Source organism: Ambystoma mexicanum, chromosome 10, assembly GCF_040938575.1.
Source record: "Ambystoma mexicanum isolate Mex_15411 chromosome 10, UKY_AmexF1_1, whole genome shotgun sequence".
Taxonomy (NCBI): domain Eukaryota; kingdom Metazoa; phylum Chordata; class Amphibia; order Caudata; family Ambystomatidae; genus Ambystoma; species Ambystoma mexicanum.
Genome location: NC_090932.1, coordinates 1014884050 through 1014908815, shown reverse-complemented (window position 1 = coordinate 1014908815; position 24766 = coordinate 1014884050). Strand labels below are relative to the sequence as shown.

Here is a 24766-nt window from a genome sequence, read left to right as displayed (position 1 = left end):
CCCGAGGCAGTTATGGGCTCTCGCAGGCCGTTGCAGTGGGCTGCTGGCTGCCAGGGGTCTAATAAAGCTGTATGTGTGGGCTCTCCCACTGTGTCTCTCATCAGAGTACTGCCGCTATTTTTCAGTCCGAGGTGCTTCACTTGTGTTACTTCTGCCCGTATTATCTTCGGGCATACCGTGTCCCTCCAGTGGGTGTCACCTCCCCAACCGTCCAGCAGTGAGCGGCTGCGGGGCTGGAGCAACCCCAGTGGTTGTGTTGCTCGTGATTCAGGCTCCCAGCCCTGCCTGCCCACTCCAGTAATCTTCGGGGCTCCCCACAGTGTGCACTCTACTTTGAATTGTTTCCTCTGCCCAAGTCCGTTCAGCCAAACGTAGCGTGCAGCATTTGGTGCGGGCACGGTTCAGCTGTGTGATCTTTTGGGGCTTTTATAGCCTGCTCAGCCCCTCCGATGCGTACACTTTTCGGGCTGCTCAGGAAGCTTCCTTATGGCCCAGGCCCCCCACCCCTTGGGCACCCCTCACCCCTGTGCCATATCCAAAGTCTTACTTCATTCTATTAATCCGACAGGGCCACGGTGGGGAGAGGTGGGCTGGACATACCTGGCGCGGGCGGGATGCTTCTCTCCTCTGCCGGATACTCAGCCCGAGATGCTCTGTTATTGCGCCGCCCTCGAGCAGCGTTCCTCTTCTGCTGGAGTGAGTGTGCGGCCTGCCAAGCGTCCCGGGCTCTGCTGGCGGGTCGCGTAGACTCCTGCTCTCCTGGACGCGTGTCGCCTCAGCTGTGTCCTTCACTCACACAGGGCCACGGCTCGGCTGTGTCCCAGGCTGACTTCCCCCTGTTGTCAGGCCCCAGAGCTGGGGAATTGGTCTGTCTTCAGAATTGAGATGGATTATGATTAATTCAATATTTTACCATTTCGTGACTGCCTTTCGTTACCAATTCCCATTTCATTCTTTTTGTGAGATTCCTATAATATTGGCAAATGTGTTTCTTGGCAGCTGCATATCCATTAGCATCCTGATGGGTGAGCCAGCCCATCAGGTGTTCAGGAATATAGGCTGAAACCAGCGCTCTCAGCCTAAGTTACAAGCCACCTGATGGCCGGTTCCCCCTGCCGCCATCTCCGCCCCCCCACTGTCCCTTCCCCCTTTTTTTAATCATTCCCGACCCACGCTTACCTCATTTCGACAGCGGTAATCCAGCCATCTTTGAATAGCGTTTTCCTTCTGCAAACGGGCATGAAGGCGTTCCATTCACTGAACAAAAATACTTTTAATTAGCCCCGTCCCAGCCCTTGGGGTGGCTGCTAATGGCGTTAGCTAGCTTCGCTTGGCCCTATAACTCGGACTGCCGCGCCGTTACCACCCGATCCAACCCTTCGAATGGGTGCTTAACGCCCCATTCACATCTAATACCTTTTTTATAAAGATTTCTGATTCGCATATTTTTCTTTCTCTTGGCATTAGCCTTCCTCGCATCAAAGCTATGATTAGAGGGTTTTGAAGTTATACATGCGGCTTTCTCTAAAACATTTTGTAGGCATTTGTCGAGGGTATGGTTTATCGACCAGACTGAAAATAAAACTTCCTCACTCGTTATACAAAACACCTTATGTACTTCTCGGGTACATTTCTTTAAAAGTGATTGATTACACCTTACCCTATTACCTTTTATTAAACAGTCCTAAAAGTGCCTTTCACTTGCATATCTCAAAGGTTTGGGTAGGTGTAAAAATAGTAAACGAAAACAGAGAATGATCATTTACATCTACTGATAGTGTTGTTAAGCCTGTGCACTTGGGAAATACAGATTCAGAAATAAAAATGTGGTCGATTTGAAGATTGAGCAGTTCCTCTTTTCCATGTATACCGTTTTGACAAAATCAAAAGGAAGTAACAATAGAATGTTTCAATACTTGATCATACAACCAACCGCACATGCCAAATTAAAATCTCCACACTCCAGTATATTATCATCATGACCTTTTCCCAACCAAGTCGCAATCACATTCCCCAGGGCTAATTGGACATCAGAGTTTGGCCTTCTTGGGATTGTTGGGATTGACCACAATACTGTGGTCAGGTGTTGGATTTTTATGTCACTGGTGATAGTGATCATTTTCCAATCGTTTTTGAATTAGAATGACCTCAGGGGCACTTGCCCAATCTTAACCAGCTCTTGGCTGATATATCAGGAGACAATCTCAAGAGAAGGTTGAAATGGCTCTCAATTGATTATGGAGAGATATTGAGGGAAATCATATTAACAAATAGGCAAGAGATTGATACCCTACTAGAGGGAAGGGGCGATTTGCGCAACAACTTGGCTTAGTTTTCTACCCCAAAGTCTAATATCGCAAATCTATTTACCATCACTGGGCGCGATAGGAGAAGGAGGGAACCGGTTGGATGGTTTAATTCAGCTTTAACTAGGCTAAATCCAGACTACTAGCCACTCTGTAGAACCCCCCTCCTCTATAGGTGAATTTATGGTGGCAAGGGCACACTACAAGAAAACCGTAGCACACAGGAAAGATGAGATAGAGAAGGCAGCCTGGTCCGATCTGGTGACAGCCTCTGAAAATAACAACTCAAAGGCATTTTGGGAAATTGTGAATGATGGCCCTTTTTACAAAAATAAATTGCAAGGTTTGGAAACCATGGTATCTGACCAGGCCTGGATGGAGCATTTATCTGGTCTCTATAGTATGGGAATTTCAGGTAGTTCTTCTGAGATGTCATACACCACTCTTGGGGACAGATATGGGCCAGTTTGTTTTCTTCTTTTTTTTTTTTTTTTTACAGCTGAAGAAATATCCCGAGCAATAAAAGGTTAGAACTTGAATAGGGCACCAGGCCCAGATAATACACTGGCTGATCTTTTTTTTTAAATAAGAGATCAGTCTGTGGGCACCCATTCTGACTGTGGGTTTTAATGCAATTAGCGCCCGGGAGTGGTACCCTTCTCATGGTCCCTTGCTTTGATCAAGCCTATTTACAAGGGTCAGAAAGCTATTCCAGGATCTTATAGAGCAATATCCCTTTTGCATTCTCTTTTTTTTTATTTTTATCTTTGAACGTGCTGTTCTTGCTAGGCTGGAAGCCTGGACGGCCCAGAATAAGATCTTGTCCCTGATCCAGCTAGGATTCAGGTGTGTCATTTGTGGGTCACCAGGGGTCGCACCTGCGACCCCTGAGCTCTCCCTTGCTACCCATGTGGTCTCACTTGCTACCCCTACAAAAATAAATTAAATATTTAAAAAAATATATATTCTTTTTTACACTGAAGCTGCTGGGCTGTGGCCAGTGCCATGTGGCTCTTTTTGTTTCTGGAGTGGCTGGCATTTTAGTTGAGGCCTCTGAAAAAAAAACAGGGGGTTCCACAAGTGTAACGCTTTGAGCAGTGACCCTAAATAAAAAAGAAAAGGACTAACAAATAATTTGTCTTTCTGGAATTCTATACAATAATTGCTAGACTCATTAATGGGGTGAAAGGTCGTGTTCTATTGATTCCCATGATGTCACTTCGGGGTGGGATCAAATTACATCACTTCCTGTGATGTTATCAGATGTCAATGGTCATGAAATGTCACTTCCGCTACCCCAGGCATTTTGGTGAAATTACGTCCCTGCTGGGATTTAGATCGGATCTTCACACTTCAGAGCAATCCCTAAATCTTTACTTAATAGTGGCCCCTCTCTGTATGTTAAGGAAGAGCTGATTTTTCTGGCCTTCTTGGACCTTAGCACCGCGTTCGATAAAGTTAATCGGATCAATTTCAGGCGGCTGCTCTGTTCTGTGAATTGTCCAGAAGGGATAGTTAGGCTTTTAAACAGGCTCCAGCGTTCGAACCAGGCTTGTCAGAAGTGGGGGAAAATGGGCACCACACGGATCACTTCCCAGTTGAGATGGTTGTGCACCAGCGATGTGTCCTGGCGCCCCTATTCTTCAGCTTGTATATAAATATCCTTTATGACCACCTATTAAATTCAACACCAGATTTACCAAGGAAGGGAAACCGGGTGCTGCTGCTGTTGGCATACGCGGATGACACCGTTTTGATTGCGCGTACGCCACAAGCGCTCCAGATATTCATCCTTGACTACACTGTATTTATGAATGCGCTGGATTTAAAGTTCAATATCTAGAAATCAGTGGTCGTGGTCTGTTTTAAAGGGAAGCGTGTGCCAGAATGTCTCCCTATGTGCAGTGAAAGCATCAGCATTCCGAAAGTTAATGTTTTTTATGTATTTATGGATCAGTTTTTCCTCTATCTTTCCCTGGAATCTCATGTTAAGAAGCAATCTATGAAGTTTAGGCAAGCTTTGGGGCGCTAGTAAGATCTGCAGCAATTTTTAAAGTGAAGATGGTGGAACTGATTCTAAAGGTTTATAATAGCAAAGTGGTTTCGGTTGACGGATATGGCATGGAGTTGTGGGAGTTGTGGGGGTTTAAGAGCATAAGCTCACTCCAAATAATGAAATGATTTCTTTAAAAAAGTATGGGCTCTTCCCCGCTCGGCCTCCAACTATGGAGTACATTCAGAATTAGGTTGTGAATTTATTTGCAAGATTTTGTCTGTACAGCCTCTACTCCATTGACTTTGCTTATGGAGCAACGACAAGACTGGACTGACATATTACCTAATTAAGTTTTTGATTCAGAAAGACCCCAACGTTAAGACACCCTGGCTTTCATGTATGAAATCAGAGCTGGGGGTAATTAATGGTGACTCATATTTTAGCTTCTCAGAGATCCTGGTACCAAGTGCGGTAAATGCCCTAAAAGCTAGAGTTGCATGTCACAGGCTGGGGAAAAAAGGGCATATGAGGAGGTGCGAATACCTGAGGCATGCCATTGTAACTGCCCCAGTTATTCAGATATATCTTCTATGGGCTGAGTATCCTAGTCCGAGAATTTTTATCACAAGAGCACACTTTTATTGCCTTCCTCTCTGAGCCATTATGGCTGTTTGGGAGTGAGACCTTGCTAATCAATCATGTTTAATATGTAATGCTCCCTTGGACGATGTGGCCCATTTTCTACTGTTCTGCCCGGAATACTCTGAGTTAAGAGCCAGAATTCTGAGACAGATATTGCGTGAACTTCAGTTTACCCAGTTCAGACCGGCACTACTTTTCTTGCTATTGGCTGATTCTCCAAGAGTGGAATGGGCACTACTTTTATCATTAAGGAACTTTGTCTATTCCATTTGTTCTGCTCTGTATTTTTACTGGTTTACTGTTTTTTATCTGGTAATTTATATCTGCGAATCGTCTGCAAAACTGTGCGTGCATCTATGTTTTTACGGAGAGCTCCATATATCTTTTTGAAGACAATTTTTCACATACATCCCAAGAATAAAGACTAACAATTCATTGAATAATGTTTTTTTCAGTTACGTTTCTACAGCACTCCTAAATTAAAAGTAAGCTAGCCAGTATATATGATAATCATGTATATATGTCATGATGAAGGCCATCTTTAAATCAACCGATTAGTCAGTTCATAGGCTGAAACAGTGTCGACATTGATAGTTAAGAGCTATGGATGTATTGATGTGCCTTGTATAGTACACTATGTTAAGATAAAGAGGCAGACTTAAAATTATATAAGAATGGGATGACAAACCCTTTTCTGTTCTTTGTAACGTAAGAAAAAAACTTTTGTGTCTTTTTAAGTATAGGATCTTATTAATTGAAGTTTCGTATTTTTATATATACATTGCTTAAGCCTAAGCGCTGAAGTTCCTAACCTTAAACAAAAAACGGTAGTGATTGTTACTATTAACCCTTTGAGTATGGCTGTTCTTCACTTGTATGAAGCTTTGGCTGTTGCTTGCGATCTGATTGGTTTATAATAAAATATGAATGGGAGGGATTTTGTATCTCTCAATCATTTCAGGAAGTGCACCTCTAAAAACCTTGGACAATTTATTGGAAGAAATCTACTAAGGAAGGGCAGAATACCAACCCTCCCTCTGAGTCCTTTCTGGTGGTCATTTAGTTTTCTAGAAATTCAGAACATTGTTTTTTCCTACCAAATTCAGTGGTCAGACATTTTGTGTGCTCAGCGATGCTGGTCCCACCAGTTAAGGGACCCAAATCATCCTGGAACATGAAGATCGTTCTCGAAGCCTTGGCTCGCAAGCCCTTTGAGCCTATGGCCACTTGTGACATCAGACTTGGACAACTGTTTTGAGGCAGTGACTTTGGCAAGAAAGATACTTGACTCGCAACCATTGCTGGCTGGAGACACCTAGACTGGCTTTATCAAAGTAGTAGTTCTGAGTGCACCCTGTTCTTTGTACCAAAGATTGTGCCAGGATTTCATATCAACCGGTAAATCTACTTGTCATCCATTTTTTCCTAATTTGTCTTCTGAAGTGAAAAGCATGTTTTGCCAGGAGATATAACGGAAAATCTTTAAAACTCAATATTGATCTTAGTACAGATTTTAGAGCCTCTGGACGATGATTGTAATGGATGATGTACCCCCGTTCCAACATCATCTATCTTTTGGATATAATCTGCAGAACAGTAATGTTGGCTAAGCAATACATTTCCAATAAGCCTTGTTTCAGTTCTAGGTTTCATACTCCCTTTGGTCAATTCTTACTTAACAATATTTTGTGCGTCATTGCCTATTGTTGATGCCGTCCTCCCTAATATGATTTGTAGATGCGTTGGAATCTAACCTAAGAGTTTGTAGGAAGGTGGTAGGATCTACCAGAAAGTTGAAGCTACTCACCATAGGGAGTTTTGTGCTGGTAGTTCCTCCAGACGTCTTGCCCACCACACCCCATTCTCCGTTTGAGGTATTCATTGGTATGGAAGCTGCCACATGCTTTTGAAGATCCATAGCCTAGGCATGGCCAGATAAGCTTTGGTCCCAGGCTTAATTTTCTTTCTGTCCATGAAATACTCTGTTCCAGTATCCAGGCTACAGAAACCTTCTGTGAATAAGGCATTTTCTTCACATCTGTTACGTTATGTCTCTGACGTCAGCTTTGATTTACCACCTCCTCATGTGTCTAATCTTATCCCCAACTTTTGTTTTTGGATCCTTCCAGGAATTCACACTTTTTTACTGTCCAACGTGTGCCTTTTCTTGATTCTTTTTGCAATCTTCCCAAAAAATCGTTGTTAATTTTGACTACCTGGACCATGTTCCAATCCATCAACCTCTTTGTTTTGCTTTTATTTCTATTTCTCTGAACTATTGTTAGATTATAATTTCATTTGTGAATCAAATTAGCAAAAGCACTACATTATTTCAATTAAAAATGTCTTTTAGGTGTATTGCTTCCCTGATCATGTAGAACATTTAGTCAGAATTACAGACCCCACTGTTGCATTCCCCCTTTTACTTTAAACTTATATCTCCCCTGTGCTCTCTTCCAGCCCCCTGACCAGAACACGGTCATCCATTCATAGGTGTCTGAAATATACAACTTTTGCTGTGTATGTGTTGTATTGCCCAGCTAGTGCTGTGTCAAGAATGGGCTGTGAGGCTGTAGGGTGTTTCATCTGTGGGATTAGTTCTACAACTATTTAAGGGGGCTGGGATTACCAGAAGTTAATTTATGGTTGTAGTTCAACAGCCATAATGGATGGATGGATAGGTAGTGTTACTGGGGAGCCCATTCTTGTTTCCAACGCTGTTCATCATCTGCTGAATGGTACAATGCCTACATAAAGATCCAATTTTGTTTTCACAGCATGCTCAGCAGCAGGTGGAGCAGGCTCTTTCTGAGCTCACAGAAAGTAAGAAAAAACTGGCCTACGAGAAGGGCAAGCTCCAGGTATTTGTCATTTTTCTTGTTTCCCCTGCATTCTATGAACCTGTGAACCCTCACATGCCCTCTTATTCTATGTAACCATGTAAAGTGTTGGATGGAAACGCTTTGAGTTATTCTCCACCACTGACAATTGCTCTGGGGAGTCTTCCAAACCATTGTTTTCACTTTGCTGAGCCACTACAGAAAAAAAACATAAGTAGACCAGCCCTGAACACTGCCAAAAAATGGCAGTGCAGCCCAAACTGCTAGCTGTCCTCTCTTGTGCATGAGACCATAAACAACCCACGACTGGTGCTCTCCTCATCGGGCATAACCAATGACTTGAAGCTGTGACCCACATCTGGACATAACCATGCCATTTTGGGTGGCTTATGGTACGCCAACGTGTAATGGATAGATGAGGTCTGTGTTAATCATACCCACTTGTAATTGCTATAACCAGGTGCCAAATTCATTGTTTTTTGTCTTCTGCACCACTGCAGAAGTTAAAAACCATATGCAAATGATGCTTGGACCCACCACAAAAATGGTAGCCAAACCGATGGGTATCCTCCCTTGTGCACAAGTCGAAAAGCAACCGTGGACACCTTCCGGCCTTAGTCTGTTATAACAACTTGTAAAGCGATGCAATGGCCCGGAGGCATCCTGGTGCTAGTCTAAAGCTACACCCTAGCTGTGATGCCCAGTGAGGCCGAAACATTGTAGGTTTGCATATGGTCTTGTGCAGAAAGAACGCGGCCTAACAGTTCATGTTGGACCATGTCCTTTTGAAGTGAGATCAAGCTAATTTGCACACTGTTTTTCCACTTCTGTGTTGGCACCGTGTGCTGCAAAAAATTATGGCTTGGAAGTATGCCAGATCAGTTGCCAGTGACTTTGATTATTGCAAACATTTCCTCCCTTTACTCTTCAATGTGTCGTCCCTTACCGTCCCCCACTCTTTTGGTGTTTCATAGGCAGCATCAATGTTTGTGTGTTGCCAGTTAGAGTTTATGCAAAAGATAAAGATCCACCATTGGAATATCTACTTGTAGTTGGAGTTTACACAATATGGAAACAATTGGTTTTGACCCTGCAGGCATTGCATTATGAATGGGAGAGTTTCTCTAGCCACCCAAGTGCACATGATTGACGGAACAATCAGTAGGTGTAAACATGGAATGATTTCAAGATGCTATTTCTGGATGGAATGATGTGCATAAACCCAGCACCAAATATCAATTTATGGAACACCACAAATAGGTGTCACACTAGCCATGCCTGAATTGAGTCTTAACTAGGACTGCACTGATTGTTTTGAATAAAGTAAACAAGGCCAGTGTGAGACAGTCCCAACCTTTTACAAGGCCCCTGTGAATTTCTGAATGTTCCTAGCAGGTTTCAACTATTTATTGCCCTGTTGAGTCCTCATCAGAGACTCCAATACTGGCAACAACCGCCCCCCCCCTTCTACCACACACCCTCTGCGAGGGACTTCAATGGCTTCAAGCAGCACTCTGCAAACTGTTAGGGAGGATTTTAATTACTGTGCTAATTCCCTTCAACCTTAGAGCCCCCTAGTTCTTTTGCTGGACTTTAGGACTTAATTTTATCCTGGAGTGAGTGAGACCTTTTTCTCACTCTCTCGTGTATTTTTGATCTGATTTGCACTCTGTGCTTCTTTTGGTTTTGGAGTCTGGTTTTGGAGTCTGACAAACTCCATAGGCACCCTTTGTATTGTGACAGTGCAGTGACACAGGGAATTCCTTTGGAATTCTGTTAAGGTTTAAATACCTTCTCTTGGGTAAACTACTGTTCCCAAGAGCAGTAAAGTGAAATTGACTTTACTTACCTGTTTTTCCTATGTAGCTCCAGTACACCCCTTCTTATGTGGAAGCACTGGGGGGGGGGGGGGGTTACTTAGTAGCACCTTTTCCTACTTAGTCATGTAAAAAAATGTTATGTTACCCTCATGACTTTTAATGGCCGGTGGCAGTGGTTTAATTTACCTGCCATTGGGCGTTTTTACCGCAGGCTGAATCCTCAGCTGCAGTATTGCACCCATCGGTGCCCATTTTGTCCAAATGGTTGCAGTCTTCTTTTTTCACCATTTCTTGCTTGTGAGGTCTTTCTTGGGTTGTACTCTGCACGCCAAGCCAGGTTTAACCCTTTTGTTCATTTTGCCTTTGGCGGGCTTCAGTGCTAAAACCTGCCTCAGGCTCTGGTGTGTCTGGCAGGGCAGGAAGCGAGTGAGGTGCCCGAAACTCCCTATCCTTGGTCTTCTTGGTTACCTGAATGCACCCAGTGCTGATTGGCTGAGTGGCTGTCCTTCGAGGACAGCCACCCTGCTGTGTGAGTGACAGTTAGGCTGTGCATGAATGGGAGAAACCTGCATAAAAGGAGAGGTCTCTTGAACAGAAGGCAGAGTCGACCGCTGGACGAAACATCCGAAGAAAGAAACTGGAGGAGAAGCTTGCTGCACCCACCTGGACCGTTGGTTTGCCCGGTGAAGCCCTGCTGCAGTGCTGAAGCGCCGAATTTTGTATCGACTAGAGAAGCCCGGAATGGGGTATCTAGACTATCCATCAAAATTAGATTAATCAAATTGAAATCCAACTAAATGTATTCATTGAAAGCCATTTCCATCGAAATGCACTTTCATTGAATACATTTTGTTTGATTTCAGTTAGGGTTATGGTTGGGTTAGGGTTGGAGGGGGTGCCCTTAGGAGTTGGGGGAGGTTGAGGGGAGAACCCCCCCAATAAATAATAAACACTAAAATGTTACACGAAGCTGGCCAGTGCCGAAATACTTTGAAGATTTCCGCACTGAACAGCTCCATGTAACGTTTTAGCGTGAAATATAAATGCAGCGAAATGCTATCTTTTACATTTAAAAGTACATATCCATCGATATTTGTCCATTTCTGTATTCGATGGACAAGTTCCGATGGATATGTACTTTTAAATGTAAAAGATAACATTTCGATGAATTTGTTTCCGTTGCATTGTTTCAATGGATGTTATTTTCAATGGCTTATTTTCGATGGAAAGACCATACCCCGGAGCGGATGACTTCTTTCCTTGGGTTGGTGGGACCAACTGACCCCAAGATGAACTTGACTGGAACCCCTCTCCCTGCTGGCTGTACTTCCTTGCTGCTGCTGGAACCGAGTGCCAGGGGTCAGAATCACCAAAAACGAGTGCATTATCTTTAAGCTGGACCCGAGCTCCAGGAAGATCCTGAGGACCCTCTGGAAGAAGGACGACCCAAGCCTGAGCCACGTCAACAGAGTGCTGGACCCCAGAAGCAAGGGGACCATAAGGTGTCCAAGAACCGCGGTGGTGCTGTTGACCGGTAGCTGACACCGCAAAGTGCTGCTGATTTGGAAAGATCCCATAGCCGCCGCCGACCTTCGAACTGCAGTGCAGGAATCCTCCAGCCGTCCTCCCTCTTGTCCCCACAACTGAGGCCCAGGAACTGCAGGACTGCAACCTGAACAGAAACCAGCTGGATCCTATTCTTCCAACCTAAGATACTGTCTTGACTGAAGCAGTACCTACCTCTTTTGTCTGCAGCTTGCTTGTTCTCAAGAGAGACTTGCAGTAGCTGCTTTTTGCAGAGTTTCTTGCAGCTTTGCCTATCACAAGCCTTGCAGCTTGTGGCCCAACAGTGATTCTTTTTCTACAAACTCTAAATAACATTGTGCAAGACTTTTGTGCTATCTAAAGAAGTGCCTCACCTCCCAAGACATTGTTCAAATTGACTTTGGCTGTCCTGGTTCCCTGCAGACTCTTCCGACCCATTGACTTTGGTTTGAACTGTCACTCATAGGTGGTACATAACTTTAACTTGTATTGCTGGGAAAGGTCTAACTTAGACTTCATTGGGGGATTGTAAAGTACTCCCCTGTTCTGAGAAATTGTGAACCTTTTTCCTTCCCAAACCTTTTCCTTTTCCACAACCTCAGTATTGCATTAAGTTTTAAAAGTGATATATCAATGTCCACAGTGTCCTAGTAATTGAAGTCACCTTAGGGTGTAGGAAGTGTGTGTTTGACATCACAAAAGGGTATCTACTTGCTTAACTTAAATCTGAGGAAGTGTTATGAAGTGTATTTGTATTGTTGCATATTGCCCTTTCTAAAGAAGGCTTCTTTAAAACTGACTGTTAAATAATTATTTTACTAGAAAACCTTGAGTATGAGTGTTATTTAGATACTTGTAATTGTAGATCTCTATGTTACACATCTACAGCTCACATTTACCGCTCTTGAGATAAGGCTGGCTGCTCAGTCACTCTACCAACTTGTGTAGTACAGGCCTATACCAATAGGTGGGTTACCTAATACCAAGAGGACAAGGCTGGTATAGTTTCTCACAGAGTTACTACGTACAATCTTGTCTAACACATCCCATTTCCTGTGTGAATCTTCTTGCACGACCGTCTATGTGCGTCTTGGCAGACTTTTTTTGTAACCTACCTTTGGACCTGCGCCCATTGAACCCCCCTCAGTCAAAAACCTAGGATGCACATTTAACTCTGACATGATCCTCTCCTGCCACATCAATGCAGTCTCCAGATCATGCACCTTCCACCTCCACATTCTCAAGTGGATTTTTCCATACCTCTCCTACCCCCATAGAGTCTCTGCAATCATGATCGTCATCTCATGCCTAGACTGTTCCACTTCCCTCCATCTAGGCAAGCCCGCATCTCAACTCCAAAAGCTCCAACGAATTTAAAACGCTGCAGCAAAGCTCCTCCTCGCACTCACCCCCAGTGAACACATCTCCCCACACTCTCGGTATTTCACTGGCTGCTCATCAGCCTACGGACCTCCTTCAAAGCCATGCTCACTGTGCCATCCATAAGAAAGGCCCTATTTTCATCCAAAAAACCTCACATGCTACCACCCCACCCAAATTCTCGGATCAGGTTCTGCATACCTCCTGGAAGTCCCCCTTTCAAGTTCTCTACCAGACTAGGAGGAGCCTGCTTCTCCATTATTGCGCCCACCTTCTGGAACTGGCTGTTCCCTCCTGCTTCCTGGACCCCCCCACACCCATTCTGCACCTACCCCACACACTAGGTAAACCAATGAAGGAGGATAGCCAATTACAGCTGAATCTTCAATTGTAGTCAGTACTGTATGTAACAAAAGCAAATGAGGGTGGGCATTGCTGACGCAAGTAAACATGTAAGGTGGTAATTTTTCGCACTTGAAGGACCTGTGGATGGTAAGTATCACTCTAAGATCCACTCAGAGGGTGAGCTTCCATCTATTTATTTATTGTTTGGTGTATTCGTTAACTCGTTTATAGCACTCGTTTATAGCACTTAGATCGTATGTGAGACGAAGCACTGCTCTTAGGGGGTAGACCTGGTTGGTTGTGTAGCTAACCCATTTTTTCCCCCTTGCTCCCTGCACCTTGAGAACGTAGCCGAAGGCATTGCCTCACTCCCACACACCCCTGCAGACACATATAACACAAACACTATTGCACAACACCTCTGCCGTAAGTATGAAGCTACCTTTCCCGACAAAACTTGCTGTATCTACTCACATAATTTCTATCCACTTAAACACCCCCCTTACCCTTCCCCAGCTTAGTGCATAGTACACCTCCTTTCCGCCCCTTCACTTGCCATTTAGATATGAGTGACTAGCAGGGTTCTGGCCACCCTCTCATAACTTTAATGTCCGAAATGCACACACACACATATAACACCTTCCAATTTTCCCATATATGGACTTTGGCCACTCCCGGGGCGTTCAACCAACAGCATGTTGTGTCCATAATTATGATAGGCGCTATACAAATGACAAAATGAATGAATTAATTCTAGTACACTAAAGTCCACTGTACACTTAGAGTACCCATACCAGAAACACCCTTTAAATTCCAGTTCTGACTTTTTTGTTTGTTTCCTGTGAGTGAATGGGATATGGATTTTTGCCATATATGGGCATGGCTACTGTCTACATTGGATGGCTTGGAACACAGTTGTTTGGCTTAGATGTGAGCAGTTGTGAAAGGTTTCTGTGATTCCAACATCAGCCCACTCATGAGAGAGCCTAAGAAGAAGTCTGCAAAATATGAACATAGTAGCCCACACTGACTGAGTGGCCCCCAGAATGGTTGAATGGATCCATACCTACGATTGTGGCCTTGCTTCCCTCCTGACCCCAGACTCCCTATAGTAGTATATGATTTGCTCTCTTCAGTTGTTACACCTTGGGGTGAGCAACAAAATCAAGGAAGAAGGCTTTGATCCAAAAATGCATTGAGATGAGCTCCTACCTATGCCTGCATTATTTGTGGTGAAACCTTGATCTGGTACCGGCTACATTGGGCTGCCAGCTCCCAAAGAGCTGTGTGAATATAACAGTATTCTGAAGCACTGGATACCCTTGTCCCCTGCACACCACATTTATATTTGTATGACAAGCTACTTGAAGATTTTAAGGGGAATTAGATCCATAAGTAGAAATCGGGTGGTTTACTGAAAGGATGCTGTTCGTCGAATTCCTTGATTGAGCTAGGCATGGTGCAACGTGTGCCCACAGATATGTTAGCTTCTGTGGGCACAAGACCACAGGGCAGGAACACACGCCTGATGAAAAGTGCGCTCCTCCAGCTGGAAGGCTTGTCAGTAGACCTGGACAGAATGCATTGTTCATTCAGAACATACAGGTACGCAAGTCCTTCTCCTCTGAGAGAAGAGCTTGGATCGGTTTAAGAGACTTGAGGGGCTGATGCAAGACCAGCCTGAGCTACAAGATTTGCTTGTAGAGGTTGAACCTAATTAGTCAGCGTTCTCGAAGGTGCAGTGTTGTACTCTTGAGGGCCTCCGCAGGCAGACCCAGACCCACTCTGTAGGGAGAACCCTGGGAAATTCATAGTTGTACAGTGAGCTGCTGTACAGTGAGACTGCAGACCCTGAGTTTAGGTGCATACCAGAGGTTGGTGGTATCCCTAATAATCACTGTTAAGGTGGATTTCCCAAATTAGCCATGGGGTAGGATTTTGGGAGGCCACCCTATTTTGATGACCAAGTTCCTTTTGTCTGGCGGCACACCTTGTTATTTTTTATCCTTCCTTAAACAACTTTAAAATCTAATTGGATGTAATAGGGTGCAGGGGAGAAAAACAACCCTGACACTAAGTTGTGTTTTGAAAAAGAACAACAGCAGATGTCCACAATCTTGTGGAACACTGCCGTCCCCTGCACAGCTGTTTGTATTGGAAACCAAACAATATTTAATTTAATCTGTTCCTTTTTTGTATAGGAAAGAAGAAACAACCAAAATTCAATGTTTTCTAAAATAAATATAAGTATTTTTATATATTTAGTGTTCTCACTTTTTTCAATTTTCAAAGTGAAATTGTATACAATTCATTTGCAATCTTTCAAATAGTAACAAGTTCAAACAAAATATATTTTTTTGACAATTAGGAGCCGTCTATTCCTTTGTATTTTTGTATTTCATTTACATCTATTGACAAAAATCAAAAATATTTGTCAGTTCATGTTTTGATTACCATACTTTTTTATACTGTCATCTATCTCATAGTTATAATCACCTGGATGTTTTCCGTTGCATTCAATTTTGTGTCTTTATAGATATGTTATTCCTCACACTGGTTAATCACCCTGAAAAATCCACCTGAGGTTCAGATGCCGAGTTTCACTCCTGTGCAGGAAACCCTCTTAAACGGGAATCTGCTCAGCCACTGTTAAGATGGATTTCTGAACTCTGACCTTATGGGCAGAGTTTCAGAAGGCCAGCCTAGTTTCTTGGAACAGGGTAACCTTCTGGACAAGCCAGACCAATCAAGGTAGCATTGGCGGCAGTCAAGACTAGGTCTCAGGAGGGGTGAGGGTGACTGAAAGACCTCAATGAGCACACAGGGTAAAGGACACTTACAAATCACTCCCAGACAGGTGTAGATATATTAAAAAATACAAATACAATTATTTCAAGGCCTTTGAAAGTTCACCACAAAATAACAATCACAGAAATACTTTTAGATCAATACAATCCTATCTAAATACATATATACAAGACCAATGGGGTCTAAAGGGTTAATCCATGAAATGGCTCTGTACCTAAAAGGGGAAGGAAACAGGCAGTGCAAATAGTCTTTAGTCCTTTCTGCATCCAACACAATCCTAACTGAGAGGCAGTTCAATCCCTAAGAAAAGTGGAGCCTGTTGCTCAAATGTACTTGCAATACTGGCGCATGCAGTAATGCAGTTAGGCAAAAACGGGGTCTCTTCAAGGGTCTGTAGCAGCTCAGCAAGGTGGGTGAGGTGATGAAGAATAAGTTCCCACTATTCGTGGAGGGTCTTCCCAAAAGTGCAGAACAGGTTCCAGAGTTTGGGAATGGTTCGCTAGTTCGCACTTGCAGTGGAAAGGGGAGGGGCCCGCAAGGGCCACTCGTGCATAAAAATGGATGGAGGCAGTAGGGGCCACCGGTTAGGGTTGCAATTACTCACCGACCCCGGCGTACTCTGGACCAAACTTCGGCAGTCGAGTACACTTCGGTTGCAGGTTCAAGTGCGGCAATTTCACGGGTCAGCGGCTTTCAGTGATGAAAATACAGTGATGATTCCCAAACTGGACAGTGGTGATTTCTCTGCGCCTGGTGGATGGATCAGGCCAGTTTCACTTGCGCAGGCTTCAGGGGCAAGAGGGGCACAAAAGCAGCGCACTGGTAAAGTTTGTCACCATGGCTGGGCGACACGGTTACTGCGTATACTCTGTTTTGGGCGCACTCACTTTACTCCAAACCTGGGAACGCCAAGTGTACGAATTTCGGTGTGAGGGTGCCGTGAACACAGAGCGAGCGATGTACCAAGTTTCGAGTGTCTCCTTGAAACGGCGACGGTATCAGGGCCAAGGTCCTGCGTAAACTGGTCGGCCCACTGGTTGGCCCAGGGACACTTCTGAGAAGGCTTACTTGCAGGGTTTGATGATGGTGCCGAGAATAGTTGGTCCCACTATTCCAATGAGTCGAAGCGTCTTCGCAGACCTTTAAGAACGACCAGATGCAGAAGGGTCCAGTGGGATGACAGTGGGCTCCGGGTGCCAAACATTCTAGCGGGTCACCAGCGGTTCCTCGACTCGGCTTTTTACTTTCAGGATACTTGGATCCTATCCTTCGTTCAGTGAGAACTTCAGAGATTGTCATGGTATAGCTGTGTGGGCCCTTCTCTTATCCAGAATCTCCTTCGTGCCATAACGAAGAAGACCCAATGGGAGATCTGCTCACATTCAGGCATATCATACGTGGACAAATCACGAACCACGGTGGTCCCAGGCATTCACAGCACTCCAGACTCTCTGGCACCCAGGATGTGTATTGGGGACAGACACCCCAGCCCACACTCACACAAGGCATGCAGAAGCCCGCAAAAGCTTGGTGTTTCGTGGGAGAATGCATGCTCAAATAAGGACTGATCCGGATCAGCTTGACCTGGGGAAGGTGAAGGGGCAAGATGGCCAAAGGACAGGAGAAAGAACCTTGTGGCATGGCCATCTTGGAGCCAGGCTACCTGTTCGTGCCAAACGTGGTTAATGCGGTTTACTTGGCAGAAAAGGGTTAAAAATACATGAAAAGATAAGCTGCCACCAGCCCTGTCTGTGACATATCTGCACATCTCCTAAAAAATCCTTAGAGATTATCTAAGGCCTTTGGAAATGACTAATAGACCCAGGTGCACTGTACTGTAAGATACATTGTACACTTGTTACATGTTTCAAAAATGTTGCAACTTTGGAAAGGACTAAGGGAAACAAAGTCTCCCACTACTGACTGTCTTTAAGGACAAGTCAGTTTCCCCATTATAAAGTGAGCGAAAAGCCCTGAGGAGAGCAGCAGAAGGCTGGGCTCCTCTGGTAAAGTCAGACTATGATGTTTAAACAAAAGTTGGGGGGTTCACAACTGGAGGGAAGATTACACATAAATGGAAATCTTTCATAACAGCCATGATGGCAGCTATTTGTTTATCAACGTCATCACATACATGCGTGATGACGTCATAGCGTTTCTTTTTTACTAAGTGCAAAAGATGTTGGAGAAAGGAATCAAAACCATTTTAATCAAACCTGCTACTTTAAAAGTTTATTTGGAAGGTGGGGTTAAATCAGTTGATGATCCCTCAGAGGCAGTGTGTTGGTTAAAAGCTGAAAGAAAACAGGATTGCTTCTGATTAACTGAATGCTGGATTATTACTTTGAAAATGTACTGTTTCCTATCAAATGGTATGTGAATTGATTAACTTTAATTATATCCTGTTCTGTTTTCGTTATAAACTATTAATATAATATAATTAATAAGATGTTATTTTTATTGAAAATGGTTTGTTTATCTTTGCTGGCCAACTGTTTGTTAACGGGCGCTTTGCTTCTGAGTGAGTGGGCACGTGATATGTGGTTCTCGTGTTCTAGTGATAGGGTGCCTTTCTCTAAGGTTATGTGAATGAGGAAGTGTTTAAGTGTGTCATGACGAGTGTGTCATGTATACAGGATCGGCTGCTGCTTTATAGGCTGGTCAAGGATATTCAGTGCGGAACAGAAGTTGCCCAGTAGGTGACAGTCGGACCAATTGGCTGCATGGTGAGGTCCCGTGAGCGTTGCAGGTATTCACTCAGATTTGTCTACTATCCCTTCCGCTCGGCCGGAGACATCTCTGCCTCCTTGGTGAACATCCCTTCTGGGGTCTTGTTGACCCTCTCTGTCGATCCCAGCTTGAGCGGGATATCGTGGATCAGGGCCTTCTGCGAAGTCTAACACTGCTGCCGGTATCAGACTTGTGCACCTGTGTCCCGCTTGCCATGACGCCATCTGCAATCAGGGCCACAAGCTTTTGTGCATACTGCCCACTGTGGCGCTGGCAGTCGGGAAACCGGTGCAGACCACGATTGCTGGGGCTCGGAGAGGGTCAGTTTTTCAGCTGCTCTCCTCATGTGTCCAGTGGGGGGAGATAGTATCACATTTGGTACAGGGCCCATTGGGCAAAGATTCAGATGTGCATGGAACAGGAATGGGACCCGGGGTGACAAAAATAGGATACGTGCATCTCGGGGCTGATTTCAGTTTGGCGGAGGAGCGGATAGTGACTATGTCCAGAGCAGGTCCGGTTTTATGTAGGAGTTTCAGTGTAGTGTAGTGTAGGTTTGGTTTCTCTTGCGGGTGGTTTGGCTAGGGTGGTGGGAAGGATAAGATATAGTAAGGGGGGGGGGTTCATGATTCTGGGAGGATACAGGTTGGGTAATAGGGTTCCTATTAGGATTGTAGGAGAGGAACTATTATGTTATGGTGCTCGGCAGGTGCATTTACAGCCTTACCTGATGCTTTCCCTTCTTTCTTTATCAGACGGTAGTAGATACAGTAGGTGTTTTAACACTCTGCATGTGGATGGAGCAGCCGTTTGGCTGTTAAAAGTCTGTGGGTTACAATACGCCTTTGCGATAGGCTAGTGGTTATACCTGTGCATGGTAACTCGCCCGCTTTAAACACATTTGATTTGTTCTCCTTAGTCTAGGGGGCATGTAGGCGTAATATTGGCATCTAGATTGTAGTATAGGAATGGGACTTGGAATTGCAGTCGGCACTAGCACTTGATGACTGAGGTTGGGGGCCAATTTAACCTGTTTTGATATGCTGTCTTGGAATGTAAATCGAGAAACCGCAGATATAATATGCTATATATCTTAAGCCCAGTATGTTCCATTAGGCCACAAAGTAAAGTAATGTTATAATTTGACTTTACTACTGTTTATATGCTATTGTGCAAAGTGCCAATACAGGTATCTTGGGAGTTTGTAAACGACCTGCCACTACCCTGAACAGTATGTCATATTATTGTATTGCAGTGTGATGGGTGTTGGATTGTGGTACTTTTGGGAATGTTGTTTGTGTTCATAATGGCCTGGGGTGACAAGATGTTTGGGGCATTTGAATGCATTCAGAAATCGACTAAAATGATCTCTTCATGAGTGCTAATGGGTGCCGACTGACTAAGGATGTAAGAGTCTGAGGGTGTGCTCTGCTCATGGTACCTATGTTTAGAAAGTGTGGTATGTGTGGTCTGGGCTTTGGAGATGAATAATGTGTGTGTGGTTGGCAAACCTAACCTCAGGACGTTGTGGGGTTACATAGATTAGGCTGAACGTCAGGCCAGGCTATAATGGTCAAGCTACCCTGTTGGGATGGGCAGTTAAGGTTTTCCTTTCGTTGATATATGAAAGTTGTAGTTATTTAGTGGTCTTAGGAAACCTTACAAACTGCACGTTTTGCTGGGAATGCATTTGGTAGTATATTAACTTTATGGGGGAATATGTGCTGTCTTGCTTTTTCGGGGCATCTTTAGGTGTAAGCAGGCAGTGGGGATCGAATTTGGATTATTTACTTCCTGATGAGTGATAGGTTTATAAGATTGGGTTTACACGTGGTAATATGTTTGTATTGGTATTAGCAATCAAACTTCAAGAGACCGGAGGTACTTCATTTACCGACCACTTATAAACAGCCCTCCAACGAACTGGTACTTAAACCATACACTGTTTATAAGGTCACTTGCTTCCCCACTACCGTTTTTTGGTTATTATTCTCTTTTTACATATGATTAACAATCATTATATTGTCATCTACAACACCAATTTGTATCAAAAATAGTCATTTATTATTTTTTAGAACACATTGTTATTAAAACACTTTTTTTACAATTTACTTTTTTGTGATTGCAGGGGTTCTCCATGCAGTTTTTTTTACAATGTATTGGTATTAGGACATGATGGGAAAATTAGGGAGGGAGTGCAGCAGTGTTTCATTCTACGTGATTGTGGAAGGGAGGTTCCAGTGGTTTGGGTTGGACAAATCCAAGGAGATTTTTGTATTGTTTTGTTTTTTTGTTCTTGGTTGGTTGTGTGTGGAGTTACTGGGTTTGATCACAAGGGGGTATTATACAGCGCATTCATGGCGACTTTATTCAAGAGGAGTTTACAGGTTATTTCCTGGAATGTTAATGGAGCAAATTGTGTGAATAAAAGGAAAATGATTTTGAATAGACTTGATGAGTTGGGGGCGGATGTCACCCTGCTTCAGGAAATGCATTTAATGGAGGCAGAGGTCGATGGTGGAAACGAGAATGGGTTGGTAGTGTGTTTTTTTTCTGGTTTCACTTCTAGCTCAAGAGGTGCATGTACCTTGATTAGGAAGAATCTTCCAATTTCTGAAATGAGTCATGAAAGGGATAAGGAGGGTAGAATTGTTAGTGTGAAATTGAAAATTCTAAATGTTACATACTGTATTTGTAATATCTATGCCCCCAATGGTGGAGATGGGAGTTTTTGTTGTTACCTTAGCACAGTTTTTACAAAATGTGAATGAAAGAAATGTCATTGTGGGGGGTGATTTCAATGTCACTTTGGATCCACAGCTGGATAAGAGCGGGGGAACATTGAACAATTAAAACATGTCAACAAGGGAGGGATTGAAGAAACTAATGGCAGAGTGGAATCTTTCAGACTTGTGGAGACTACAGAATCCTTAGCTCAGACCATATACCTTTTACTCTTCAACACATAGTGTTTTCGCAGATTGACCTATTCTTCACCTCCAGAGTGTGCACGCAGAGCTTCAATGGGGGTGATATTAAAGGCATCATAATCTCAGATCATACTCCTATCACCATGGAGATGAAGCTGTCCTATCCACTTCCGAAGACAAATACATGGAGTATGAATGTAACATTGCTTGATGACATTGCAATTCTGGACAAAATAGTAAAAGAAGCAAGGTTTTTTGTAGAAGTGAATTGGACTGGAGAGGTGAAAGCGGAATTTGTGTGGGAGGCTTTCAAGTACTACATAAGAGCAATGCCAGTGGGCCTCTCCAGCCAAAAGGAAAAGAATGAACGAAAATGAGATTAAGAGCCTGAATGAGGAAATTTTGGAGTTGGAAAAACAAAATATGCAAACATATACTGCGAGTTCTTTCAACTTACTCAAAAAGAAGAGAGAAAAACTGGAAGGTATACTTACAACGAGGGCAAAAAGACTCAGGACGAGGTGCAAATATTATGAAAAGGGAGAAAAATGTGACCGGCTACTGGCTCATCGTCTTCTGTTGACTTTGTACGAAAGCAGGGAACCTCTGAAGGAGGTAGTGGTGTTATCATTGGATGCAGAGAAGGCATTCGACCAAATTGAGTGGGAGTACCTTTGGACAGCCATAGAAGGCTTTGGATTTGGGAAGAATATGGTAGAATGGATTAGGCTTTTATACTCGTGTCCAACAGCCTGTGTGAACACCAATGGCCTTGTATCTGAGGTATTTGAACTTAAGAGGGGAACAAGACAAGGCTGTCCCCTCTCACCCAAATGATTTGTCATTGCAATGGAACTTCTAGCTGTGACGATCAGAGAAAACAAAGTAATTGAAAGTGTACATTATAGTGAAGCCTGTCAGAAAGTGGCTTTACGCCGATGATATGCTGTTGGTTCTTCAAAACATTGATTTTTCAGTCCCGGCGCTGATTGACCAAATTGGCGTATTTCACATGATCTCAGGATCAAGATCAATTGGACGAAAACCGAAGCATTGCCAGTATCAAACTCTTCTTCGAACTTGAAACTGAAGACCTTTGGTTTTAATTGGTGTCCAGACAAGATGCGCTCCCTTGGGGTCTGGCTGACTAATGATGTGTCTAAAATGATGGAGGTAAATATATCATGCATTATCAAAAACTTAGTCAGACTTTAAAAGATGGAATGAGCTGAGATTAAGCCTCTGGGGGAGAGTACATGCGATTAAAATGACATCAACACCTAGAATCAATTATGTACTAAGCATGATCCCCTTGCAGATCAAAAGGAGCTTCATTAAGAAGATTGAGAGCCTGATCCAAGCTTTCCTGTGGGATGGCAATCAGCCTTGTTTAAAACTGTGGAAACTACAACTATAGGGCAGGCTGTAAATCTTTCCCACCAACTACATTTATAAGGACATGCTGCAATGATCTTCTGAGGAAAAGCAAAATGGATATAGCGGGCAACTGTATTACTTCAATCTGATTGAATCCTGACATAAAGCTGGAAGGGAGATCTCTACTCTGGCCTAAGTGGCTGCTGGGTGCAATACAGTGGCTGGAAGATCTTGTTGAGGGCCAAAACTGCATCAGCATTAAGAGACTAGCTTTGGAAAAAGGTCTCAAAGACTGCACACTGGGGGAATATAAAGAGCTGAAGAAAGCACTAGTAAACAAAGTCCCACAGGCAGTAAAAGGCTGGCATGTTTGATTAAGAAAATACAAATCAGAAGGACACTTGGCCTCTAAGGTGTACAAGAAACTGGAACAGTATAGGGATCCAAGTAAGATCTATTGGACAAATGGTTAGAAACACTAGGATCAGAAATGACTGAGGAAAGGTGGAGGAATGTGTGCAGGACTGTGGCCCTTACCTCTTTGAATCTGGGGGAAAGGTGTCACCAAACCAAATCAAAATACTAAACAGTGTCTAAACTAGTTGTAACGCTGTCTTTGCACCAGCATCGTGTAATCCGGGTATGCAGTGACTGTCGCGGACGCCCGAGTTATTGTTCCTCCTTTCCAAGAAAATTCCAGGATCTTTTCCCTGTCCCTGTAGTTCAATATCTTTGCTATAATTACGTGGGGAGGAGCCCCAGGTTGCGGCCTCCTCATTAGGGCCCTGTGCGCCCGTTCAATAGCAAACCCCTGGGAGAGCTTGCTGGCCCCTAGTTCCTGAATTATCATATTCTCCACATAATCCGTAGGGTCTGAGCCTTCTTCTCCTTCCGGTAGGCCCACTACGCGTATGTTATTGTATCTTGCTCGTCCTTCCGCCTCCTCTGCTCGGTTTTCCAGGTTGGCCACTTGTTGTTTCGGTATGTGGACCTCCTTGGCGTTGGTTGTGCTGACATCCGTGTTTGTTTTCACGGCACTCTAGGCCGCTTTTGCGTTCCACCAACGCTCTCACATCCTGCCTCAGCAGGTTGACCTTTATTCCTACTGCGTCGATCTTGATTTCCAGTGCCGCCTTCAGATCTGCCATTGCAGTCCCCCACGAGGATTTGAGTTCCGTGATTGCTGCGAGGATCAAATGATCATCCCTTGGCAAGGTCGTCTCTCCCTGTGTCGCGGCCACAGCTTGTGCAGGTGTGGTTGGGGACTGCTGCGATTTCGTGAAGATGTCCATTGTTGGCTGTTTGCCTTTGGCTTTGCCCCCTTTAAGGGCCATTGCTTTGGACTTCCCTGGTCCAGCCCGTCTACTGCCCTGGGATGCGTCTCATTTATGGTATGTCGTTCCAGTGTTGGTCCGCAGTCCTCACTTCGCCAGTGCTGGGCTCCCAGTGGCACTGCCTCCCATGTACTCCTGTCCTTTGGTTTGCGGGTTTGCCCCATGTGGGATATTTGGGCCTTATCCACTGACTTTCTGGGCCTGTGTGATCGTGATTTTCCAGTGGAGGCCCCAGCACTTCATCAGACCCGTGCCCGGACCCCAATTTAGCACCCACAAGATATCACTCCCATATATTCTGTGTGTGCCACTGCACCTCAGGCGCTGATGCGTGCCAACAGTTGTTCATGTGCCCGTTCACTTCTCCCGGATTGGGATGCAGGACAGGTCCGATTTATTTTTTTCTCATCTGCCACAGTGGCATTCCACGGGACCCCCTATACCTCAGTTATCTGGTGCCTATTCCGGGCGATCCAGTGTTCCTTACGCACTTTGCAGGGGACAGCTGGTTCGCATCTCTCCAACACTTCTATCTGCCACCTCTTTTTAATTATAGAAGGCGTATCCTCTGGTAGCGGTCTCCTGTTGTCTCTGGGCCTGCCTCTTGGGCGCCCCTATCGAGGGCTCCGTTTCACTTTTCACCTCTTCTTTGAGGTAGCACTCACCAGGTGCACTGCACCGTGGTACGATTCTGGCTAGCAAGCGTTTGAGAT

The 24766-nt window shown here is 44.3% G+C and overlaps 1 protein-coding gene across 1 annotated transcript in view; it reads left to right on the top strand.

Annotated features, from left to right (window-relative positions):
* The window catches only part of CCDC150 (coiled-coil domain containing 150), a 917521-nt gene that overhangs the window by 511121 nt on the left and 381634 nt on the right, over positions 1 to 24766 (top strand). Inside the window, exon 15 of the mRNA XM_069618819.1 lies at positions 7722 to 7805. Within this exon, the coding sequence (XP_069474920.1) occupies positions 7722 to 7805 (84 nt within the window). The remainder of the gene's footprint in view (positions 1 to 7721; positions 7806 to 24766) is intronic.